Raw genomic sequence first — 21,919 nt, forward strand, 5'->3', positions numbered from 1 at the left:
CTAATGAAGTAGATTTTTGAAAATTGTCATACGGGTAAGCTCATTAGTTGCAATGAAAGATCCCCCTGCTGATCCACGAGGACTTAATGGCCAGGATTTGTTATGTCTCAAAAACAAAGGTACTTTTTAATTCATGTGATAGCTCACTGAGGAGACTTCAAATATGGAAACTTTTAAATGATGATATATAATATAAAATCACTGAAATTTTCCAAAGCAAATGTAGACTCATTTCATCCAAAACTCATGTTCATTCCTATAAATTCTCATTCATTAATAGAATAATATAACCACACAAAGAAATTATGCTCAACAATCACCTATACTATATAATATCTACATCCATATCTATATCTGTATCTATATATATCTATCTCAGTGATGGTTTTTCTATTTCAAACATCAAGTTGGCTGCTCCCAGTGAAATGCATTCACACTGTCTGCTGACCTACACACATATGCACGCCTCCGCTCTAACAGATGGAAATGAGAAGCATGCAAGGCTCTAGAATGCCCCCACAGAAACACCAAAAAAGAAAACAAACAAAAGAATCTAATTACCGAGTTACAACTCTGTAAGCCCTTATCAAATTTAAATAGTTTTCAAAAGCAAAATATTAAAATATTTATAGAGAATTTCAAGTACAATCAAATGAGTCAAAATAGATAAATGCCATTTTAAAAACTTAATTTAGAGCAAAACTGGTAGAAAATAAACTCTGTCCTAAAAAGTACATCTGAAACAGAAGTATGTTCCAACTTACTGTTCAGTTTTAGAACCAGGAGGAAAGATGGAGAAGTGGTCAGACATGCAAACTGTTATTATCAGAACATGCTTGCATGGATTTAATTCTTGCCAAAGACCTAACGTTGATATAATGTATCAACTACTCAGCTTTCTTTTCTTCAGAAAAAGAACTTTCTCTATACTTCAAGGCATTATGCATAACTTTTTCATCTATTTCTCTTTAACTTATCATGCTTACCATTCATCAAGAACATCCACTTTCAATTCTCTTTCAGCCTGTTTACTTACATTTTATTCCAAAATTTCAGAAATCTCATTTTAGAGAAATTACCTTCTTGAATTAATAAATCAACCACTTAGAGTTATTTTTAATATTTTTTTCCTCTGTGCCCTGTTGCCCTATCTCATTGTTTTATATGAGAAAATAATTTGATTATTTTCCCTTCTTAAATTCCATTTAAATGCATGCATATATACTTGGTCATTATCTTCTTACACCAAGGACATTCTAAGGTAGCACAAAGGCAAAGTAAGTAATTTCAGTATTGTTATATTCACATGCAAGATCAAAAAATAAAGTGAAAAGTTTATTTTGGGTCTTAAAAATCCAGACTAATTATTTCTAACCCCCTCCCACCCTCAAAAAGCTTGCATGAGATAGATACTTTAAAGAAACCTACATCTCAGGAAACTATTTAAAGGGAGTAGAAAATGATAAAAGTGATTTTTGTTTGTTTGTTTGTTTGTTTAAGAAGAAGTATTACTAAAATATAGGGGAAAAACAAGTATCCTTAAGTTGACAAATTCCAATTTTAAGAAGGGAATAAAATGATTACAAAAATAGTCTGACGTTTCTAATGACCAGGACTCAACACAGTGAGAATAACGATATCCCATCACTTCAAATGAGTTGTCTTCCAAAAAAGGATGTACGTATAGGTATGTATTCATACAAATGTGTATTCATAAACTGGTTGTTGAAGCATGTAAAATGTTTTCCACAAAATCAATGATATATAAATAAAAACTAGATTCTTTAAGTGATCAAAAAATCGCATTCAAATCATATTATAACCAACTATTAATACTAGGTCCTATCCTCTCATGACCCTTTGCAACCTGATCTAAGTCCAGTAAGGACCAGAAGCAGGTTAGCTATCTGGGTATTACAAAGGACTGCATGGAATTGTCTCTGCTAGGACAAAGTATGCAGTCTGTCCCTTCAATGTGGATAGAGATAGATTTAGAACTTAGGCTAACTGGGGCCACTGATTACTGGGGCTTGGCCCAGACACACAATTGTCCCCAAGTGAATGACACTGAATCAAGGAAGCATCTTACCAGTAACAGTGGTGGCGGGGGGGGGGGGGGGGGGGGGGGGGGGGGGGGGGAGGAGCAGCAGAGGGTGGGGCTGGTAGGAACTCATAAGGTATAAACTACAAAATAATGTATTTTTTAATTCAGGCCTCATTTTCTAATATAAAACCATTAAACTCATAGTTCCAATAATGATAACTCATAAAATAAATGTCTTATGACATTCTATTTTTAAAATGACATACTCAGTAGTAAATCACTGTGGCAAAGTAGCAAGTATATTCAAATAAAAGGCACTATGTTCGGTCTTTGCGTACTAACTGAAGACCCAAAGCAGTGAAATGTTTTCTATAAAATCACAAACCTTTACTAGCTTTGTCTAAATGTTCCAAATCATCCACAAAAGTCAGGATATCAGGGTACTTCTGTTCACACATTTCCACCAGAAAATGAAGTAGGGTTGTTTTCTGATCTGCGGACTTCGTGTCCTTTAGCTAAATTGGATGAGAGGGAGAAAAAAACAGTAAAAAATATTTTGATAATCTGCCTATTTATATTACATTAATACTACATTTTATAGGTAAAAGCTAAGTCAATTGTAAAATTAGTTAATTCTGTTTTTGAATTGCAAAGGTTTAAATACTTGAAAGCTACACTTTATGAATTGGTTTAAGTGACGTCATTAACGTTTGTTGGAAAGAAAGTATAAGTTTAATCTAATCTATTATGCAATTTATTATGCAGCAAATGTATGATAAATACTTAGGACAGCAGTGTAACCTGAAAGTCTATATAATAGTAGTACTTAAAACAACCCCAGGCGTTAGTTTCTTTGTTTTAATTTGGCACATATTTATGGAATGCCTACTAGATACTGCAGGAGTCGGAGATACAATAACAAATAAGACACAGAGTTCCTCAAGAAGCGGTTTACTGGGTGGGGGGGGGGGGAATACATACATACCTACATACACACACACACACACACACACACACACACACACACACACACATTTACCCTGGTGTGACAAAGAGTATACTAAGAATAATCACAAAGTATGCCTAAGAGGACAGGACATCTGAACTGAACACTGGTAGACAGGAAGTTGTATGGGATTAGGAAGGGAGGAAGAAAATTCAAAAGTGCAGTATCACAAGCAGATGGAACAGCATTTTAAAAAGGCCATAGATGAAGAGGAAAATGACACATTTGAGGAGTCTGAATGACTCCAAAATAAAAGTGTGTGTTGAGGAGGATGATAGCGTAGAAAGATATAAATCTGGGAAGATCAGAAAAGACCAGAAAACAGGAGGAAGTGTATGCCATGCAAAGGAAAGAAGATTTTGATCCTTAAGAATCGGGGGGGGGGGGGGGGAGGTACTTTTTAATTAATTAACTTATTTTTAATCTTTATTTAATTTTGAGAGAGAGCACAAGCACAAGAGGGGAGGGGCAGAGAGAAAAGAAGACAGAATCTGAAGCAGGCTCCAGGCTCCTAGCTGTCAGCACGGAGCCTCATGCAGGGCTCCAACCCACGAACCATGAGATCAATTTGGAACCTGAGCTGAATTTGGATGCTTAACCAACTGAGCCACCCAGGCGCCCCAGAATTGGGAGTTTTTAAATTGGGTAAGAGATGACCAGACCTGCAGTTAGAAAGTTCCCTCTAGTGCAGTGTGGATGAAAGACGAAAAGCAAAGGTAAGAACAGAAGCAGGATGAAGAACTTTAAAATGCTGTAACAATAATTCAGTCAGGGAAAGAAGGCCTGAGCAGAGGCAGTGCCTTGGGGATGGAGATAACAGGATGGAGGGGGCATGGAAACCCAGGCAGTGCCATTAATTGGAATAAGTGGAAAGACAGACAAACAAATTTAGGTGGGGTGGGCAAAGAGAGACCAGTTTCAGTTTTGGCCAGGTTGAGTTTAAAGCTTTTAAGTGACATCCAAGTAAAAATGCCCAACAAGGATGTAGACTGATACAGGTGTAAAACAATGCTTCTCAACCTTTTTTTGTCGTTCATTATTGCTGGCTAAGGAGCATCTTTAGGCATTTTTTCTTAATTGCGTGCACTTACGAAATTTTTAAATCATCGGTATACTGTGTAACTGTTTAGGTACTGTATGTACATCTATGCTTTGCACATAAAAACAGCAAGATACTTTTGCTTCCAAAGAACCAATTTTCTCTCCCTCGAGGGTGGGTAAACTCTTGAGCATGTCTGGCTAGAACTCAGAGGAACAGACTGGACTAGGTCACCAGTTTGTGACCCCTCAGCCCCCAAAGCTAAACAGTTGATCAAATGAATCCAAGCCAGTACACAGAATGAAAGGAAGCTGGACAGAGGCTTGAAGAGAAGACTAGAGTAGACAATTCTAATCTGAAATGGCCAAGGCATGCAACCAGAAGGGAGAAGTAATGATGCGAAAAACATAAAAAATAAATGGAAGCCAGCTCAGGTTTTGTGTAGTATCTGGGGATGGGGGTGTTGAGGGTGAATAGAAAGCAAATATGTCATGTGGTGGTGTTCCCTATAATTGAGTAATTATTCAGAGCAGATACATACGAAAGGGGGAAAATCATTTCTTTTGTACAAAGAGTTCATTTGGAGCTGGAAATTCTTGGTATACCTAGTTGTGGACAGCCCTGTTTCCCTGCTTCCTTTCCAACTTCAAATGGGGGTGGGTGTGTATGTAATTTTTTTAAAATTCTACATCACTAAATATCATATCATTATCAGACAAGTATCAAACAACTGTTAATATCTGATAGTGGAATTAGGAGAGATAAACTCTACCATCACAAATGTTAAAACACATTACTTATTAGTACAAAAATATCTTATTCCTGGAAATACAGAGCTACCCTCCCACACAACCTGAGTTTCATGATTACTCATGTGATAGATTTAAATGCTACACTGGCCTTTCAACATGCAAACCAAAAGAACCAAAAGTATGATTCCTTAAGTATGGCACCTTAAAAACTGACTGATAGGACACAATCCATTATTTGATACCTTTTTTAAAAGGAACATAAGCCACAACATCCATCTGAGTGTTTTAAAAAGCATACCTCAAAAAAGGACTTGACTAACTAGCTAGATTAATTGCCACTAACATGTGTGGATGACCTGGTAATGCTAAACAGTGCCTTTAACTAGTTACATGGTCACTGGTAAGTTACTAGAGTTCAGTTTTCACACAGATAAAATAAGAATATGGGACTAGACAGAAAAAAGAGACTCCAAATTCGTTTTCCACTCCAAAAATATTAAGTATACATTATAGCGGACTCAAGTGTTGATAGACATAGCGAAATCTAATTTTAAAAATACTAAAATAGGGGTGCCTGGGTGGCTCAGTCGGTTAAGCATCCGACTCTTGATTTTGATGCAGGTCATGACCTCATGGTTCCTAAGATTGAGCCCTCTGTTGGGCTCTATGCTGACACTGTGCAGAGCCTGCTTGGGATTCTCTCTCTTCTTCCGTCTCTGCCCTCCTCCCCCTTCGTTCTCTCTTTCTCTCTCAAAATAAATAAACTTAAAAAAAATACTAGAATAAAAATGAATTAACCTAGTTGTAATCTCAGTTCACAAGTTATTTTTGCATGCTAACGGCCGTTAGAATCTTTCAGTTTGTTTTCACATATACTGAGAATGCCAATCGGATTTATTAAATTACCTTTCAATCCGTAATTTCCTTCACACTATCATGGTTAATGGATAAGGCCAGAGTAAAAGTAGCAAAGTTTCATAAATAATTTTTCTCTTGTACAACCAAGACTTAGCATAAAAGCTGTATTTTGTTTTTGTTTTTTAAAACACCTTAATGATAAACTCTTCTCTCCCCCTCCCCCCTGGCAGCAATGACTGCCTTGGGAATAGCATCCCTTCTGTGGACTCTCAGCTCCCCACTGCTGCCGGTTACACCCCTCCCCTTCAACCATGTTCCTTTCCCGTGAAACTAGATACACGGCCTGTGTAGAATGTTGATTAGCACAAGCACCATCTACCTCTGTAATTTGCAAAGCCCTCAAAGAGCTTTCCAGTAAGTACTATGTATGATGCAACTAAATAGCCAGCCACTGCTAGGATTAAATGTATGAAGAAATCTCTGTGATCTAACAACAACCAATGAGATCAATCTCGATCTTTATTCATGAGCAATAAAAATTCAGAATTAGAATTCTGGAATATAGTTTATAGCATCTACCAGTTTAGTAAATGTTAAGTGTACAAGTCAAACAAAAATTCAAGTTGTTCAGAGACCATCACAGAGCTAGACACTAATTTATGGGGCAGAGTGTTATTCTAGCTATATTACTGAAAACATCAACTGCTTAGCAGGTAGCGTATTGGCAACAGTCTAATATTCAAAAGTATGCCCACTGAATAGTAAATGGAAGCAAAATTCTCCCATCCTTTTAGAATCTGTATTTAACATTCGTAAGACCAAAACAATAAAATAAAATTCCTAAGTAAATAAATTTGAAATTAAACCTAATAAATGATAAGTTTAGATAAGAAACAAGGATGGCAACTGTTTGTTGATAACATATGGTGTCTCATTTACAAACTGCTATGTGGCTTTAAATTCCAGGGTGGAGAATCTTCATTCAGGTCCTAACATTCTCAGGAAAAAGTACACAAAGTTATTCTTCCTGCGTCAATTACTCTATCCCCTCCTCTACTTCTCCCCCATGTCACTTTATAAAAAAGGATAAAAAAGGGCACCTCCCAAAAGCATAAATACACAAAATATTTATCAAAGTCTTTTTATGCACTTGCTCAATTTTTTTTCACTTTTTGATAAACATGAACAAAAGGGGCACATTTTATTTCCACTAATTACTCCTATCATATATAATCAGCAACTGAACTAGAAGAATAAGGAAAGCTGGGGGGATGGTGCTAATTTTGTTGGAGAGAAAGAACAGTTCACTTGAGCACACTCTGTAACGCTAACTCTTGGAAAGAAAATGAAGCTAAAATATTTGCTTTAAAAATTCATTTAGGTTTAAAAACTATGCTTTATTTAAATTTTAACAGACATTGCTTGACAGGCTTCCTTTTGTTTTATTGCCAAGAGATGTATCTTGCTGATGAGTAATCATCACTGTTAAGTAGAATTTCTTATTTGTATATTGTTTCTTTAAGGTACATTTAATGCAGCATGGATGTCAAATAAACACAAAGATGGATGGAGTTTCTTCAACTGCTCTGTTCATTTCAGACAAAATAACGTTAAAAGAAGATCCTGTAATAAATCATGGCCTACTTGTCACTCTGGAGTAGAATTCCTTTGTAGCTACAATGCAGTGTTTTGGAATATTTTTAAGCCATTCAGCACAAATTCGGATGACATTTAAAGAATATTCCATTGTTTTAACCACAAGAAAAATTCCTAAAATAAAAACTGAGTATCCTTTTGGTGATCCTCAGAATCCAAAGGTCCCACACTCTTTGACTAATGATACTTAAATCATAAGAGTATTGCCAAATCAGTAGCTCTACTTCCATTATTATGCTTCTATTATCTAAGTATGTATCAAAACGGCACTACTGCTCTGGATGTCGGAGACATTGCTGAACACCATAAAAATGACAAAATTACAAGAATCTGTAATTGCCCCAGGAACATTCTAGAAGACCCTAACTTGTGTATGGCAATTAATATGATTAATATTAGAAATAATATTAATGATCAGTTTTTATTATAAATAATAACAGCAATATTAATATTAATGCCATTAACACAAATACCACTGATATTATCATAGCAGTAGCTCTTATGTGACACTTACCCTGAGGCCAGAACTAGTCAAAAAGGATATAATTTAATGCTTAAAACACAAAACATCTTTAGGTGGAACTAGTATTATACACATTACTAAAGAGGAGAAAAAAGACTTTAGAGATGATGTAGCATACACCAGGTCATATAACTACTATCTGATAAGCCCAAGGTTTGAACCCATGTCTGTTTGAATCCTAAGTTCTTAACTACTACAAAATACAGTTCCTCTACAAAAATCTTTAGATTATTATGTGTCAAAATAAACAAATTTCTCAAAACCAGGTGGACAAAAATGGCAGGTAAGACAACAAAAGAACAGATGCAATTTAAAACACTGAAGCCCTACGACCTGCTAATTTTAGCCTGAAAAGCCTCTAAAAACAGACACCTGCTACCTTGAGGTCATTTCTAGTTCTGAGAGCATGCCATTCTTTCTAATGTTGTATCTATAAATTTAATAAAATGTCACCTAAATCTTATCACTGAAACAGCAAGTCTTTCAACATTGCTAATAGATTAGTGCTGACAAAATATTATTCGAATACATTTAGATGAAAAGACAGCTGTTAAGTTTAACCTTTAACAGACTTGAACAAGTATACATATGAACATCACATTACATCTTAAATCCTATGCAGAATAAAGCGATTTGTGAACGTACGAAATAGGAACTCTAAATAGAAGTTAAAGGTATTCCCATGAAAATAGGTGTGTAAACACATACTATCAAAAAAAAAATATCATATTTGCTTAGATAAGAAGGGCAATGTGCCAGGAAAAATTCACTAGTGAAAACCACAATTATACAATGAATAATGTTTTTTGATATGTGTATAACTACCTTAAAAAAATAATCACCATGCTGATTAATTTTTTTGAAAAGATTGGTTATCTCCCTACAATGGAAATAAAAATCTTAATTTAAATAAAATAAGATGCTTAACATCATTTAGGTCACTGCCATAACTATTACTACCTATAATAAAACTTTCAAAATGATTTTAAAGTAGAGATCAAATGATATTAGGTAAAAAAATATATTAGACAAATTGTGATATTCATATATGAAAATAATTTCTATTCATTGTGTAGTTTTCATTTTAAAATGACGAGAGTTTAAATATTAAATAAGAAAATGCTTTATATAATGTGGATTTCTATAATTATAAGCTAGTTTCTTTCATACTCCCCCCCACTTTCCCTGAATTATGTTTTTAATTTATTTCTTTTGGATTTTAGCAACTACAAAAACTGCAGAGTTCAAAGAATTTTTGCACTGTAGTAAAAATTTTAGCTTATTACATTATCTACTGTATTGTTCGATGTTCTGTTTATTTATATAGCCTCCTTATCCACAAGACATTTAAAACAGCTCAGTATTCTTTAATTAATATAAATGGACCAAATACATAAGTTTTAAATTGAATGTTCTACCTTTTATTTTTTAAATCCTAGATTTTATTTTTTTAAAGCAGTTTCAACTTTTCAGAAAAAAAAAATGAGCAGAAAATACAGAGCTCCCATATACCCTCTCCTCCATCCAAATTTCCCTATTAGTAACATTTTACATGGGTGTGGTACCTTTGTCACAACTGATGACATTATTCTTAAGATCCGCTGCCTTCTACAGTTGTAGGGGGGTTGACAATGCAGATCATATATCTACCATTATACCATCATACAGAAGAGTTTCACCCACCCAATCCCCAAACTCCCCATGCTCTTATTCAAATCTTCTGTATTCTCTCTCCATCACAACCCCTGACAACCACTGATCTTTTTACCATTTCTATAATTTTCTCTCTTCCAAAGAGTCATACATATATTTGGAATCATCCAGTATGTAGTCTTTTCAAATTGGCCTCTTTCACTTAATAACATGAATTTAAGCTTCCTCCAAATCTTCTCTTGGCTTGGGAGATCATTTATTTTTATCACTGAATACTATTCTATTGTATGGAGGCATCACAGTTTGTTTATCCATTCACCTACTGAAGGACATCTTAGTTATTTCCAAATATTGGCAATTACAAATAAAGCTGCTATAAACATTTGTGCACAGGTTTTCAACGCCTTTGAATAAGTAAGGCGTTAAAAGTAAGTAAGAGTGTGATCACTGAATTCTAAATTTATGTTTAACTTGGTTACTGCCCAACAGTCTTCCAACAGAGATGTACCATTTTGCATTCTCTTCCTGTTGTACTACATTTTTGCCAGGATTTGAACTTGCCAATGTTTCAGATTTTAGCCATTCTAATAGATGTGTACATTGTCTCATTGTTTCAGCTTGCAATTCTCTGCTGACTATGATGTTGGCTATCTGCTCATATATTTATTTGCCATTTGTAAATCTTCTTTGGTGATGTGTCCGGTCAGGTCTTCTGACGATTTCTTAATTGTTTTCTTGTTGAATTTCAAGAGTTATTTATATATTTTGGATAGAAGTCCTTTATTAGATATGCATTTTGCAAGGATTTTCTCCCCGTCTGTGGTGTGTCTTCTTTTTTATATATTTTTAAGTTTATTGATTTTGACGTTGGGAGGGAGGAAGAGAGTGAGGGGGAGGGAGGGAGGGAGGGAGGCAGAAAGAAAGAGAGAGAGGAAAACAGAAAATCCCAAGCAGTCTCCATGCTGCCAGCATGGACCCCGACATGGGGCTTCACCTCACGAACCGTGAGATTATGACCTGAACTGAAATCAAGAATCAGAGGTTTAACCGATTTAACCACGCAGGCACTCCCATCTTCTCTCTTAAAAGTGTTTTTGCAGAGTTTTCCATTTTGATGAAATCCAACTTCTCACTATTTTTCTTTCAAGGATCATGCTTTTGGTACCCTATCTAAAAAGTCATTGACAAAACTAAAGTCACCTGAATTTTCTCTTATCTTCTAAAAGTTGTACAGCTTTGCATTTTACATGTAGGGCTATGTCCATTTTGAATTAATGTTTATGAAAGGCCTGAGGTCTGTATGGAGATACAGTTTTTGTTGTTTTGTTTTCGGCATGTTTATGTGCAGTTGTTCCAGCACCACTTCTTCAAAAGACTTATTTCAGGACGCCTGGGTGGCTCGGTCGGTTAAGCATCCGACTTCGGCTCAGGTCATGAGCTAGCGGTTTGTGAGTTTGAGCCCCGCATGGGGCTCTGTGCTCACAGTGTGGAGCCTAGAGCCCACTTTGCTTTCTGTGTCTCCTTTTCTCCCTGCTCTTCCCCTGATCATGCTCTGTCTTTCCTTCAAAAATAAACAAACATTCAAAGAAAATTTAAAAAAAAAAAAAAAAAAAGGCTGTTATTTCTCCATTGATTGCCTTTGTTTCTTTGTCAAAGATTTGACTATATTTATGTAGAGTTATTTCCGGGCTCTCTATTCTGTCTCATTGATCTGTCCACTTTTTTTTTTTTTTAACCAATATAAGAATATTTTGATTATTGCAGCTTTGTAATTCCTGAAGTTGAGGAGTATCAGTCCTTCGACTCCGTTCCTCTTCAGTGTTGTGTTGGCTTTTCTGGGTCTTTTACATGCCCATATGGCCTTTAGATTCAGTTTGTCAATATTCACAAAATAGCTTGCTGGGATTTTGATTAGGATTGCATGGAATCTACAGATCAAGTTGGGAAGAAGAAATATCTAAATAATATTGAACATTCTTTTCCATTAACATGGAATATCTAATTCTTTATTAGCTCTTTCTTGATTTTTTTCATCAAAGTTTTATAGTTTTTCTCATAAGAATCTTGTACATATTTTAAGTACTACTCTTTTCTGTACTAACATAAATGATACTGTTTTTCCTTTCAAGTTCAGCTCTTCGTTGCTTGTTTTTGGAAAGTGATTAACTTTTTTATGTCAACTTCATATCCTGAAACTTTGCTATAATTACCTACCAGTTCCAGGAGGTATATATATATTTTTTCTTTTTTCTTTTTGGTTTTGGTCAATTTGGTAGGGCTTTCTACACAGGCAAACATTTCACCTATGAACAAAGACACTTTTATTTATTCCTTCTCAATCTATACAACTTCTATTTCGTTTTCTTGTCTTATTGCATTAGCTAAGACTTCCAATACAATGCTGAATAAGAAGGGTACCAGGGGAGTGGCTCAGTGGCTCAGTCGGTTAAGCGTCCGACTCTAGATTTTAGCTCAGGTCATGATTTCATGGTTCACAAGTTTGAGCCCCACAACAGGCTCCATACTGACAGTGTGGACTCTGCTTGAGATTCTCTCTCTCCCTCCCTCTCTGCCCCTCCCACACTCACTCTAAGTAAATAAACAAACTTAAAAAAAAAAAAAAAGAATTTTGACCAGGGACATCCTTTTCTTTGCCCAATGTTAGAGGGAAAACATTTGGTTTCTTACCATTAAGGACAATGCTAGCTGTAGTTTTTGTAGATATTCTTCATCAACTTGAGGAAGTCCCTCTATATTTCTAGTTTCTTGAGTTTTTTACATGAATGTCTGTTGGATTTTATCAAATGCTTTTTCTGCATATATTAACATGATCAAATGATTTTTCTTCTTTGGCCTATGGATGTAATGGATTCTATTAACTGATTTTCAAATGTTTAACCAGTCTCCCGCACCTGTAATAAATCCCGCTTGGCTGTAGTATATATTTCTTTTTTACACATTATTGGTTTGGCTTATAACATTTTGCTAAGAATTTTTGCATCTGTTTTTATGAAAGATATTGGCCAATAATTTTCCTTTCTTGTAATGTCTTTGGCTTTAGTGTATACCCATTTTTATCATTGTACTCCCCACCTCTGCTACCTAAGAACAAATGTTCACAAATGCCATTGTCTAACTGTGGAGATAATCCTGCACATTTTGCCTCTATTCCAAAAATGCAAGAACAATGCAAACCGTTGACAAAGAAGAGGTAAACAATAAATTTCCTTGACTATCAGGAATGGAGCATCTTATTCAATTTTTGATTTTTCATTTTGAAAATGCACAAAAACAGGAGACTGGAGTAAAGCAGAGATGACTGTTAAGGTTCTTCTTGGGTGCTCCCTCTAAAGGATAGGAGGCCTGTCTATAAACATGGTGTTAAGGCCGATTCTGAGACTACGTGTTTGGGGGAAAGGAGATTTCATAGATTAGCAATGCTTTTCATGAAAATGGTGAGATGACAGCACACAAGCAGTGTATCTGCTGATCATGAGTAAAGCCACTCTAATTCTAGTGAAAGAATATTTCTTTTTAAAAAAAATTTTTTTTAATGTTTATTTTTGAGACAGAGGGAAACAGAGCACGAGTCGGGGAGGGTCAGAGAGAGAGAGAGACACAGAATCCGAAACAGGCTCCAGGCTCTGAGCTGTCAGCACAGAGCCTGATGCGGGGCTCGAACCCATGACCCGTGAGATCATGACCTGAGCTGAAGTCAGATGCTTAACCGACTAAGCCATCTAGGCACCTCAAAGAATATTTCTAATTTACAATGATTAATAGCAGTTGAAAAAAAAACTAAGATAATATGAATACAATTTATCAAAAACATTATTTAGTAAACCCAATTAAATATTTCTTGGAAAATGCTATTGATTAAATGTGTTACTGAATGAATCAAAGGGGTTAAAAATCCTAGATAGCTTCACGTTGCTTTGGAAGTCAACATTTCAGTGACTTAATTGGCTAGATGTAAAATAAGAATGGCATTTGTTATCTGCAAGTCTTTGGCCAAAAACTGCTTTACTTTCAAAGGGTGCCAAAATTCACTGGTGTGATTTTGCCAATCCGATAAAGAATAAAAACCTCTCTAAAATCCTTCTAAAACACAATGTAGATGGAACAGTGGATTTGTTTGGCAGAGGTCTTTCTTCAAAATAACTTCAGAGTGAATGAAAAGGTGATATAGGAGAAGCAAAATTTCACACAAAAAGCTTCACACTATGATCCGATCTGAGTGTAACAGGTGATAGGCAGAGTTATTTGTCTCCTGCTTTTTATATAATGACTGAAACTCTATCTGTACAAGGTAGAGCCCTGAAGAATAACTCAGGACACTGGCCATCAACTTTTTTCAGTTCTGTCGTGTGCCTGAGATTCACACTCCACCCACTCTTTTTCTTTACTATCAGAGTAGTGTTGAGCTCGGCATGAAAAAAAAAAAAAAAACAAACAACAAAAACAAAAAAAAGCAGTTTTTGGAAATATTTTCACCACTCATTCTTAAGTGAAGACGTAGACCTGTTTCTTTTTTGTTTTTGTTCTTGTATTGGTTGGGTTTTGCTTTTGTATGTTTGTTTCTTGGCTGGTTCCACACCACCAACCAGAGATTTTTCCATTCTGGGATAAAGTAGGGCAGAAGACAAAATGATTCTCAGCTCAGTTTGTGCATTAAAATCATCCAGGAGACCTCTAAGAAGCCACTAATCAAGATCCACATCCATACATGCTGAAGTAATTGATCCAATGTGGGGCTGACACATCAATATTTCTTAAAGGGTGCTCCTGGTTGAGAGTCAATGTCCTACAGGAAGAACTGTTCACAATTTCAAGAAATCACTCACTGGAGTTGGTGGAGGCATCAATCAAAAAGGAAATGAAATGGCTGGTTTTTGTTCTGTGTTGTTTTTCTCCTTCAAAGATCTTCCTCATCACAGCTTTGGTTAGCTTTATTCTACTTGGGTTAGCCTGAGCTTATAAAAAGAATATACAGGATATCAGATACAAATTTCATGTACTTCAATGAACACACACAAAAAAGTCTTTTAAATGGAAAAAAAATCAAAATCAAGAGGAGACAAAAACCAATCTTGCCTGCTACTTCCCAACCCTTTAACACCTAACTTCCGACTATCCTAAACTCCCGTTACTACATGTCCTTTGAGGACTTCACCTTTGAGGTGAACTCACTGTATGTTCTACTGCCAACAAGAGAGAAGTTTTCCTACAACGTGATAATATTGATCAATTTATAATGGAATCAGCAATTACTTGTTTCTGCAATTTCCCCCCCAAAATAGCTAACACTGACGAAAGTCAGTTATTACACTTTGTAAACTCTTCCAAAATTTATATCTACTATCCCAATACAATGTAATTACTTAGAACAAAGACCTATATTTTATAACTACATCATCCAGTTGTATTGATTGGGATAATTTGTAACTTGGAAATTACTTATCATTAGACATTAGGAAATATTAAACACATGCTATAGCCATAGTATATGGATTGATAATACCTGTTGTTGTTTTTTTTTAATTTACAAGGTAAAAATCCTCTCATAGATTTTAATATAGTGTTAAACTTTGATGATTGGGTCAACTCATTCTTTTGCTAGAACACTGATCTACTTGGAGAAAGAAGAAAAAAAAAGATCTTTGCATCACCAATAGGTTCTCTAAGAAAATTAACTTCAACACTAATCACATGTAAATTTTTTCTAGGTGGGCATTTTGGTGAGGCAATCACCTACCATTTACTGATTGAATTTCTAAGGATACGGATTTGCATTTAATCAATAGCAGGTCCTGAAAAAAGAATATAATCTCCAATTGCATATTATCCAATTTTTATCTAGTCTAGCAATATCTTTGGCGGACTTTATGAATGACAAGAAGTTCATCCATTCTTTTACATATTCTAACGTTTATCCTTTTAAATAGTCAAGCCATCCGAAACCAAGGTATTTATACCATTTTACTTAAACTAGAAATAGCATTATGTAACTGAAGAGTATATTTGTATCTTTCCACGAGTGTTCCCTTGATGTGTCAAACCCTACCAGGCTCTGGCCCATACTCCTAGGGAAAGGATAGGGGGAGGGGAGGGAAAGATGGTTCTAAAAGAAAGATCCTAATGTAACTGATTCATTCATTTACTGTTTTAAAGAACACAGCTCAATGTGGTATTTTTCTTTTCTAACAATACACGTGCAAATTTTCTTGTGAAGTTCAGCTTTGGCAAAGGAGGAGAAACCTCTTAGTTCACAAAAAGTTTCACGACCATGTCTGTACTTCACTTTTACCACCAGAAAGCCTCTAAAAATCTACTTTAATTTTTACTTACATCTTAATAGAAACTTGCTTATGTTTAGCTTGTTTCTTTTATTTTTATATTTATTTAACAGAGGCCACATCTTTAGGGTAAAATCTTTAGGGTAAAAACCCACGCAATCCTTTTCCCTCTGAACTCAGAGCTATTATATTTAGCTACCTCCATTATAAAGGTATGCAAAGATGTAATACAGCCCTTAAAATTAAGCTATAATCTATATAGATTTCACAACTCATATAATTATTTATAAAGGATGAAAAGTTAACAACTTAGTAGAACTCCATGTACTTCTCATAGTAGAGCTAAATTTACAAAGGGTATTTAAAAGTAAAGGTTTTGAATATAGAATATTAGATGTCATATAATTACGCAGCATGTTTTAACAGATTAAAATATTACCCTTTCTACTGTCAAATACATATGGAATTCCTTTTATGGGGGCTTATCACCAAACCAAATGCTTTATACTCAGTGTGAAAATTCAATCACAATTGTCAAAGATCAAGCTGCTACTTCTGATAACGTACATGATGAGATATCATCTTGTTCAATATAAGCTTTCAACTTGACATGTAGGCTAATAAAAAATATAAAGTTGTAGTATTTATTTTCTTTCTTGCACAACAGAAGAATCCTAAGAGGGATGGTCAAAATATCTAGTATCGTTGCCTGAAAATACAGTCAACTCTTATCTGGAGACAGATTAACTGGTTTACAGATTAGCCGTAGTAAAATAACAGCAGCATGCATTGCTTTCGTAAAAGATTTTTAAATTATTATGCATCAGCCACTGTCTATCAGTATGAGAGAATGCCTACTCTAACTACATAAAAGGCACAACTTTGTGCCCATTTTGTCTGGTGCATTGTCATTTATTGAGTATTTGCTATGCACCAGGCACTGTATTAGGCTATTCTACCTCATCACTCAGACCTAATCTCTTGTCAACAGCTCCCTTTGGAGGAAGTGTATGAGGGAGTCGACTGCAGTTCTGAGACACAAGCTCTACAGAAGAAAAGACCCTTAGCACTAAGAAACAAATTTCAGTTGATTTGTAGGTGTAAACTTCTCCCCAACTTTGCTCTTCATCCTGTTTTTCTTCCTTTGCTTCCTTTCTCAGGGAAAGCCTGAATCTGCTTGCCTCCTTGCCCTTCCACCTCCAAGTTCATTATCAACACTCCAACAGTTCCCTAGATATTCCTTAAATGTGCATACTCCCCTCCCCCCGCCCCTTCCATCCTACCCCAAGTCCTTTTGCCACTACCCTAGCTTGCACTTCCATTGTCTCAAAGTACCTTCACTGTTTCAGAACGGACAAATATTTGCTAAATAGTTAAAGCAGCTTCCATCAGATTCTCTTTAAGACACTGAGGTAAACAAGGGGTAGGAAACACTAAAAATAGCCTGAACTCAATCACTTTTGAGCAACCACATCACACATGTCAGTATGGAGGAGTTATCTTTGATCTCTCCTTTTTCCCTTCATCTTCCCTATCTATCTTCTCCGCTTGAGTTCCTCAGTCCACTCTCCTAGATCACGTGCTACATACGTCAGTCAGTCAGCCAGTCAGTCAGAGAGCCTCTCCCAGCTATAATTCTCTACCCCAGTGCTGTCCAGTAGAATTTTCTACAGTGATGGAAAATGTGCTATTTTTATGCTGCCAACACGTATGGACACTTATTGGCTTGAAACATAGCTAGTGTGCCTGAGGCACTTGCTAATTTTATTTAAATTTTAATTAATTTAAATGTAAATAGCCACATATGGCTAATGGTGACAGTACTGGACAGGGCACCTTAACTTTCTTCCACACTGCTATTAGAATTATGTTCTCACGAGACGTCTCTGATATCATCACTTCTACTAAAAACTAACAGGTTTCCATAAATCTTCACCATAAGGAATGGCGCTGAAGGTGCTTTCCAATGTAGACCAATTTACTATTTCATTTGCCTGTTCGCCATTCCTTTCCCGTCTAGGCTTCCCATCACTTGGTGTACTCACATACGCCGTGAAATGACCCTTCATGCAAACTGATGGATTTAGCTTAGAACGCCTTTTCCTCTCAGGGAACATCCACTCGCACTTCCAGACTCAGCTCAAATTCCTTCTCCAAATGCTTAACTGTCCTCTCCTAACTGTGCTAGCCTCTCTCTCTCAACTGTTGCCATAAGTTTTTGTATACAGCTCTATTAAAAAAATTAATAATAATTAATGGTGAAAAACGGGGGTTCATGTACGCCAGGTAAATAAGTACATCCATCCAATGGGATGACCAGGTCAAGCATTTGGCACAGGAATAAGCAAGCACTCTACAAATGTGTAAAGTCTTCAATACATGTATTATGAATTGCACCTCCCATGCTAGGGATCTTAACTGAATATATCAAGCTCAGGAACTGAGAGGAAAATAAAAAGATGGAATTGGGGTGGGGCAAGCTCACAGGTGTTGATACCAACTGGAGGCTTAGGTCAGGAACACTGTATAAGGCAAGTTGTGAAAGCACTGGGAGATTAACTATTCAAGCCAACCCACAGCTAAAACTGAACTTGCTTCTCACCTTCCCTATCTCACTGGCAACGGCAACACTGGTTTCCCCCGCTACCCGAAAGTAGAGTGTCCCCACGAAACCTTTCATTTGGCCTTTAAGCCAAATGGCATAAAGCAAAAAAGCAATCCCCATTTTCTAAAAGCGAAAATCCTCTTCGGATTTCAGTTTGAAAAGAGGTTACATACATGCTAATGTAGGTCTTTCAGAAAAATCAAGTGGTATAAAGCAAACTTCTGGATAGCGGGGGGAAAATCAGTCATCAAATTCCTTAATCAGGTGGTATAGATGTTAGCAGGTCAAGAACAAAAGAAGGCTTTTCTTGTGATGTGTAACAAGAAGAATTCATTGCAAGCAGATCAATAAAGCACTATTGCTATGGCCCTCTTCCTAGGAAAGAACTCTGTTATATGAAAACAGTGAATATATTTGCCGTAACAGTATTTAACATGTGGAAGAACTCAGGAGGAAAAAAAAAAAAAATCTCTAAACTTACTCAATTTTCACATCCTTTAAAATTATATTTAGATACAAACATTTCAAAATCATTAACGATACCCAAGGTATGTCTGTCTATTCCTAATAAGAGGAATTTCCCCCTTTATATAAAGCAGTCTCACTCTTTTCTCCCTTTAGTCAGCTTGCAAAAAACGAAACAAAACAAAAACACACAGAATTATTTAAATAGCTAAAGTAAAAACTGAAGCGACAATCTTAAGCAATTCTCAATATGTATATACCACCATTTGCAGTCACTTGAATTGAATATTAGATTTAAATATTTTGATGTTCCATTTCATTAGGTTGGGAAAGGATAGGTTTATGACATAATTCTGTTATTAAACAAAATCCTTCAGTTGGATTTGCAGATCAGAGAAAATTAATATTTGGATTTAGCTCAGAGGTTGAGTAAATTAGCTCAGTTCACTCTGGGTTTGGGTCCATGGTTTGGTTCAAATTCTCGATAATGAACACATCAAAATAAAAATATTTAAATAATGTAATCAGGGCTGACATTTAAGAATGAGTGTCCAGGCAAATATGTGTTTAAAAAAAAAAACAACTCACTTTACAGAGAGAGCTAAGGTTAAATCCGAAGGTTTGAGCATTCCGGGAGCCAGCGTTCATGTAGTTTCCCATTAGCAACACAAGTTCCAGCAACTTGCTAAAGCTTTTGCTTTTCTTTATCTGCTCACAGGCAGTACTGACAGCCATGATGTCAGGTTTGATGCTGTTCACCTGCTCTTCAAACTGAAGCTTAAAGAGAATAGCACTGAGCCGTGGCCGGAGTCTCTTCACATTGCTCATCTGATTGAAAAGAAAATAGCAGATTTCCTTTAAAATGCATGGTATACTTTAGTACTGTACGACCGCAAGTAATCTGGGATGATTTATTGGTATGACAGTGCCGAGGAAGCAATATGTCCCTTAAAACTGATAGCAGGGAGAGAGAGAAAAGCCTTGCTTGTTTTTGTGAGCAATCAAGAGTCATCCCTCAAAGAAAAAATTAACAATTTAGATGCTCAGGGAAAAGAAAGCTTTAATTAAATGACAAAGTTAAAGTGATAAGGTACATATAATTTTTCAACAAAGACTAAATTTTAAAAAAGGTGGCAGGGTACAGAGGCAACAAATGACAAAGCATTTCTCTCATTAATTTTTGTTCAACACTGGAAAAGGTTGGGTCATGTTTAAAACATTCAGAAAGGTCTAAAGAGGGTTTGTTTTCTTCAAATAGCAACTGCTGTCCTCAGAAGCCCTGCTGACTAACAGTATGTGTTAGATGGAGGGAAAGTAAATAGGTCCCAATTTGTACTAAATTGACTTTCTAGAGAAACACAGAGAAGTAGAATGACTCCTGACACACACTAAATTAGCAGAGTGGATGTTAAGGAACATGGGCGTAGCCAGAGCCAGAAGCCATGCAAAGCTATGGGTCCATCAGATGCCAAGTTAACCCTGTTTGGGACTCTGCGTTCCCTTGTTGGGAGCGTGGGGGCTGAAGATGTTGAAAAGAACAAAAAGCCTAGAGAGTCAGCAAGTTCTTGCCTTAAACTTACTCCCCTGTGTTCTATCACAGGGGAGAACAGCCATTTAACTGAAGGCTGGAGACAAAGGGCATTTAAGCTGTGTATGAATTCACTGACCAAACGTGCTAGGGATTGAGACTTTAAACACATTGATGATGTAATAACAGTAAACCTATTGAACTTCAACAGCTATTATAAATAAAAGCAGTGTGAGGCAAGGTCAGGAAAAAAACAAAAACAAAAAACAACAACAGTGACACAACACCTTACGGTTAAAATAGGGAATAGGTCTGTTAGTCACAGAGTATAAAAGAAAACGTAAAGAACAATGTCACACAAAGCTTATAGGATTTCTGTTCAGGAGACAGAAGACTATCTGCTAATAATACAATGGCTGCTGTTTAAAGTTAAATAGACCAGACAAAAGCCTGGATTTACTAGGTCCAAAAAGATATTAGATCCAAAAGGATACTTGCTTGGACATAACAATACAGCCCAGCATACTCATCTAACAAGAACTGAGCAGTAAGGAGTTAACTCTCAGCAGATACATCTTCAGATGGACCAAATCCTTACAGTGATTGAGAAGTTTCTTAGCAAATAATATAAATATCTAATTCACATTTAGTATTCTCTCTAGTCACCTGATGTTTTAATGTTTAAGTGGATACAGCCAAGATTCTAAGAGTTTGACTGATGTAGTTAATTGCCCTCCACACAGAACTTTTGAAAAGGTCTTAAAATTCTGAGTTCAAGGAATGTCTTCAAATTTGGCTGTCTAGGGGAAATATTTTTTTTCTTCTTACAAGAAAGTAAAAAGGGTGGGGGGCCTGGGTGGCTCAGTGGGTTGAGCATCTGACTCTTGATTTCGGCTCAGGTCAGGATCTCGCGGTTTGTGGAATCGAGCGAGGCCTATGGCAGGCTCTGCACTGACAGTAGGGAGTCTGCTTAGGATTCCCTCTCTCCCTCTGTCAGCCCCTCTGCTGCTCATGCTCTAGCACTCACTCTCTCAAAATAAACAAACATTGAAACAAAAAAAGTAAAAAGACTATAAGCCAAAAAAAGATGTAAGAACAAAACAAGAACTAATAATGGTTTCATAGAATACATTCAGTATAAAATTTTAGAAAGATAAAATGAAGCCCGGTTAGAATGGCAATTGTTAGCAGGCATGCATCCTTCTGTTTGGGCAGTATATGTGCAGCTACACTGAGTTAAACAGTGATTACTTCTCATAACGTCATTTCACGTGTCTTTTTTTTTTTTTAATTTTTTTTTTAACGTTTATTTATTTTTGAGACAGAGAGAGACAGAGCATGATTGGGGGAGGGTCAGAGAGAGGGAGACACAGAATCTGAAACAGGCTTCAGGCTCTGAGCTGTCAGCACAGAGCCCCATGTGGGGCTCGAACTCACAGACCGCGAGATCATGACCTGAGCCGAAGTCGGCTGCTTAACCGACTGAGCCACCCA

At 36.2% G+C, this 21,919-nt stretch overlaps 1 protein-coding gene across 1 annotated transcript in view; it reads right to left on the reverse strand.

Annotated features, from left to right (window-relative positions):
- Positions 1-21,919, reverse strand: part of DIAPH3 (diaphanous related formin 3) — a 503,867-nt gene that overhangs the window by 217,231 nt on the left and 264,717 nt on the right. Inside the window, exons 21-22 of the mRNA XM_015536788.2 lie at positions 19,486-19,725; positions 2,430-2,559 (exon numbers count right to left, since the gene is read on the reverse strand). Of these exons, the coding sequence (XP_015392274.2) occupies positions 2,430-2,559; positions 19,486-19,725 (370 nt within the window). The remainder of the gene's footprint in view (positions 1-2,429; positions 2,560-19,485; positions 19,726-21,919) is intronic.

This window comes from Panthera tigris, chromosome A1 (genome assembly GCF_018350195.1).
Source record: "Panthera tigris isolate Pti1 chromosome A1, P.tigris_Pti1_mat1.1, whole genome shotgun sequence".
NCBI lineage: Eukaryota > Metazoa > Chordata > Mammalia > Carnivora > Felidae > Panthera > Panthera tigris.